The following is a 3,289-nucleotide window of genomic DNA, read 5'->3' on the forward strand; positions in this document are numbered from 1 at the left end:
AAGCAATATGGGGGCTTTTTTTATGTACAGAGAATTAAAGAATGTAAATGCATAAATGAGATCACTTCCTGTATAAGAACATAAACTTATCAGGCATCCCATATATGTTCACGACTCCACGGTTGGGATGGCAATAATTTATTGAACTTGCTTTCAAACTAAACTTACAATTATCTCTCTTATACGCGCGTAGCCAACACATGCCTTCTTGAATCTTGCCTCTATCCCTTCTGCTCGCTCTGCATTTTGTTTACTTTTTTCCTACAATTAGATTGGTATTAAAATATATTACACGATCAAGTATATAGCTGTTAGATCATGTATTGGGCATCAGATTATGTAACTATTTCTATCACCTAGGATTTAAACTTTCATTCATCACAAATCATGATACAAACGTACAAGCCAAGCTTATTATATTGCATAATGACACTACTAATTTGAGAAAATAAAGTAAGTAACCAATGAGTAAAGAATATATTTACCACAAAACCTTCTTTCATTGAGGTTGCCACAAACTCTTTCCAGTAAGGGGCCACCGAGGAAAAGTGTGCATATAAGGGAGGTGGCTCCACAGAGTAGTTACCATTTTTGCCTCTAGCTAATTTTCTTAATCTAGTTCTTAATTATCGATGGAGGGCACATGCACGAGAAATAATTTTTTCCTTATGTTCTTCTTCAACGCCATGAAAAGTTTCCTGCATATTACACATATTCATATGTATCCAGTTCTAAAAAAACGAAGAAACTATAGATCATAAGTATGTAAAGAAATTTACTGGAAAATAATTCAGTATGCAGAATCTAAATGTTACCGTATGAGCAATCAGGATAAAATAAAACAACCAAATAAAATCTAATATGCAACTAAATTTATTATTTTGTACCTTAATTTCATCCCACAATGCTTCTTTCATATTAATTAATTATTTTTTTCTCCAATCCTCACATATTATTGGAAAATTCGTCTTGCATAAGATCCGACAAAATAAGACAGAGTCATAGACTCTCTACCAATCGATTGTCCCAACTCATTCCAGTTCACCTAATAAAATAATGACTTTAACTATCAACATAAATTTACAATTTGTCATTTACCTTTTGTATAATCCCTTTAGTCCTTGCTTTCTTGACCTTGAGCATGTTTACTATCCCACGCCTCGCACGTTTCTGTTTAACACCAATATCATTTGTGCCATTGGTGCCATTTGTACCTTCAGATCCAGTAGCCATAATCCTAAACAAAAAGCATTTAATAAAATACTAAGAAAACTGGACCAGTACCATAGAGTGATATAACAAAAAATTTAATATTAATTTGACAGATTTTTTTAACTAGTGTAAATATTACCATATATTTAAATAACACACAAAAGGTTATTTTGATAGAAAAATTTATAGTAAATTTTACACACATTTCTTAGCTTTACTTTTCCGCTTGTGTTTTTTAATAGGCTTTTATATTTTGTGTCCATGCACATAAAGAAATTCTGGGTTCACATATTCTCCCTCGTCATGATCAGTCCAAGAATAATAACATTCATCATCGTCATCGTTCATGGCTGTGGAAATATTGGCTCTAACAAAAGGATCATCCATGGCATCGACTTCATCGTCTACACCATCACTAACTTGATAGTTGTTGCTGAGCTTGTTAGATAACACAACAATAGACCACTTCTTATCAATTGGATCAGTAACATAGAAAACCTGTTGGGCTTGTGATGCCATTATGAAAGAATCATCTTTATACCCCACCTTGGTAAGATCAACACGTATGAACCCTGACTCTTCAATATGTACACCACCGACATTGTTAACCCAATTGCAATCAAAAACTGGCACCCTAAAGCAAACATAATCTAACTCCCAAATATTCTTAATTCTTCCAAAATAAGTGGTATCAGCCAAAACTGAATATGTGTCATTACTTGACTGATGTAGTGCCGTTGCTGTAATTGTAACTCCACTATTTTGCATTGTGCTTGTTACATCATGTTCACTTGTGTAAAAGGTATATCCATTTATGAGATAATATTTGTAAGAATACACAAATGAGTCAGGACCTCTTGACAACCATTTAATCCTATCCGATATTGATTCACTATTTTTAAGTAACTCATTGGTGACATGATTCTTGAACCAATCAATGAATGTGCGATTGTGCTCAACTTCAATCCAATTAGCACCTCTCTCTGGATGTTCTAAGGTGATAGTCTTCTTATGCAGATCTACAAAGGGAACAACATCAACCGTGTTGTGTAGAACACAAAGATGCACCCGATGCCATTGTGCATGATCGATCTCTACTTGTTGACCTCCAGTTACACCTTTACCATCAATTCTACCACTGTGGGGATTAACTGGCAAACCAATAACATCAACATTTGGGATAAATTCTGACCAAAACTCTATTGCTTCCTCTATTAGATAGCGTTCTGCTATGCAACCCTCTGGTCGAGACCTATTCATCACATATTCTTTCAAAATTTTCAAATATCGCTCTACTGGGTACATCCATCTCATACGTGCAGGACCACACATCCTAGTCTCATAAATCAGGTGAATAGTCAAGTGAACCATGATATCAAAGAAAGATGGTGGGAAATACATCTCAACCTCACAAAGTGTCTCTACAATTTGTCGTTGTAGATACGATAACCTTCTTGGATCAATGACCTTGCTACTCATTGACTTGAAGAACCAACACAACTTTGTGATCATTACCCTAACCTTTTTCGGCAAGGTGGGTAGTAAGGCAATCGGTAACAAATTCTCCATGATGACATGACAATCATGGAATTTTAATCCCTTTAATTTTAGTTCATTTAAATCCACAAGATTTTTTATGTTTGATGAGTATCCCTCAGGTACCTTCACAGAATGCAGTGTTTGTAATAAGATTTTTTTCTCATTCCTCGACAGAGTATGAGCTACAGGGGGCAAATAAGGTTTTTTTCCTTCAACTTCTACGGGGGCTAGTTCGCTTCTTATTCCTATGTCCATCATGTCCATTCTTGCACTCAAACCATCTTTTGTTTTACCCGGGACACCCAACAAAGTACCAATTAGGCTGTCAAACACATTTTTTTGTACATGCATAAGATCAATAAAATGTCTAACATAAAGGTCCTTCCAATAAGGCAATTCAAAGAAGATTGAACGCTTCTTCCAACCCTTACACTACAATATTTTTAGGCTCCCACAACTGTTTTTCCCGGTCGTATGGTATGTAAAATTTTTGTTGAATATCGAGGAGCTGTGTGATTGATTTTAGACAACAGTGCCA

General features: G+C 35.1%; 1 protein-coding gene across 1 annotated transcript; it reads right to left on the reverse strand.

Annotated features, from left to right (window-relative positions):
* Positions 1–1,458: 1,458 nt before the first annotated feature.
* On the reverse strand, positions 1,459–3,015 carry LOC141660216 (uncharacterized). The gene has a single exon (XM_074467179.1). It carries the CDS (start codon positions 3,013–3,015, stop codon positions 1,459–1,461), a length of 1,557 nt encoding a protein of 518 aa, XP_074323280.1.
* Positions 3,016–3,289: the final 274 nt, after the last annotated feature.

The sequence above is a fragment of the Apium graveolens genome, chromosome 5 (genome assembly GCF_009905375.1).
Source record: "Apium graveolens cultivar Ventura chromosome 5, ASM990537v1, whole genome shotgun sequence".
NCBI classification, from domain to species: domain Eukaryota; kingdom Viridiplantae; phylum Streptophyta; class Magnoliopsida; order Apiales; family Apiaceae; genus Apium; species Apium graveolens.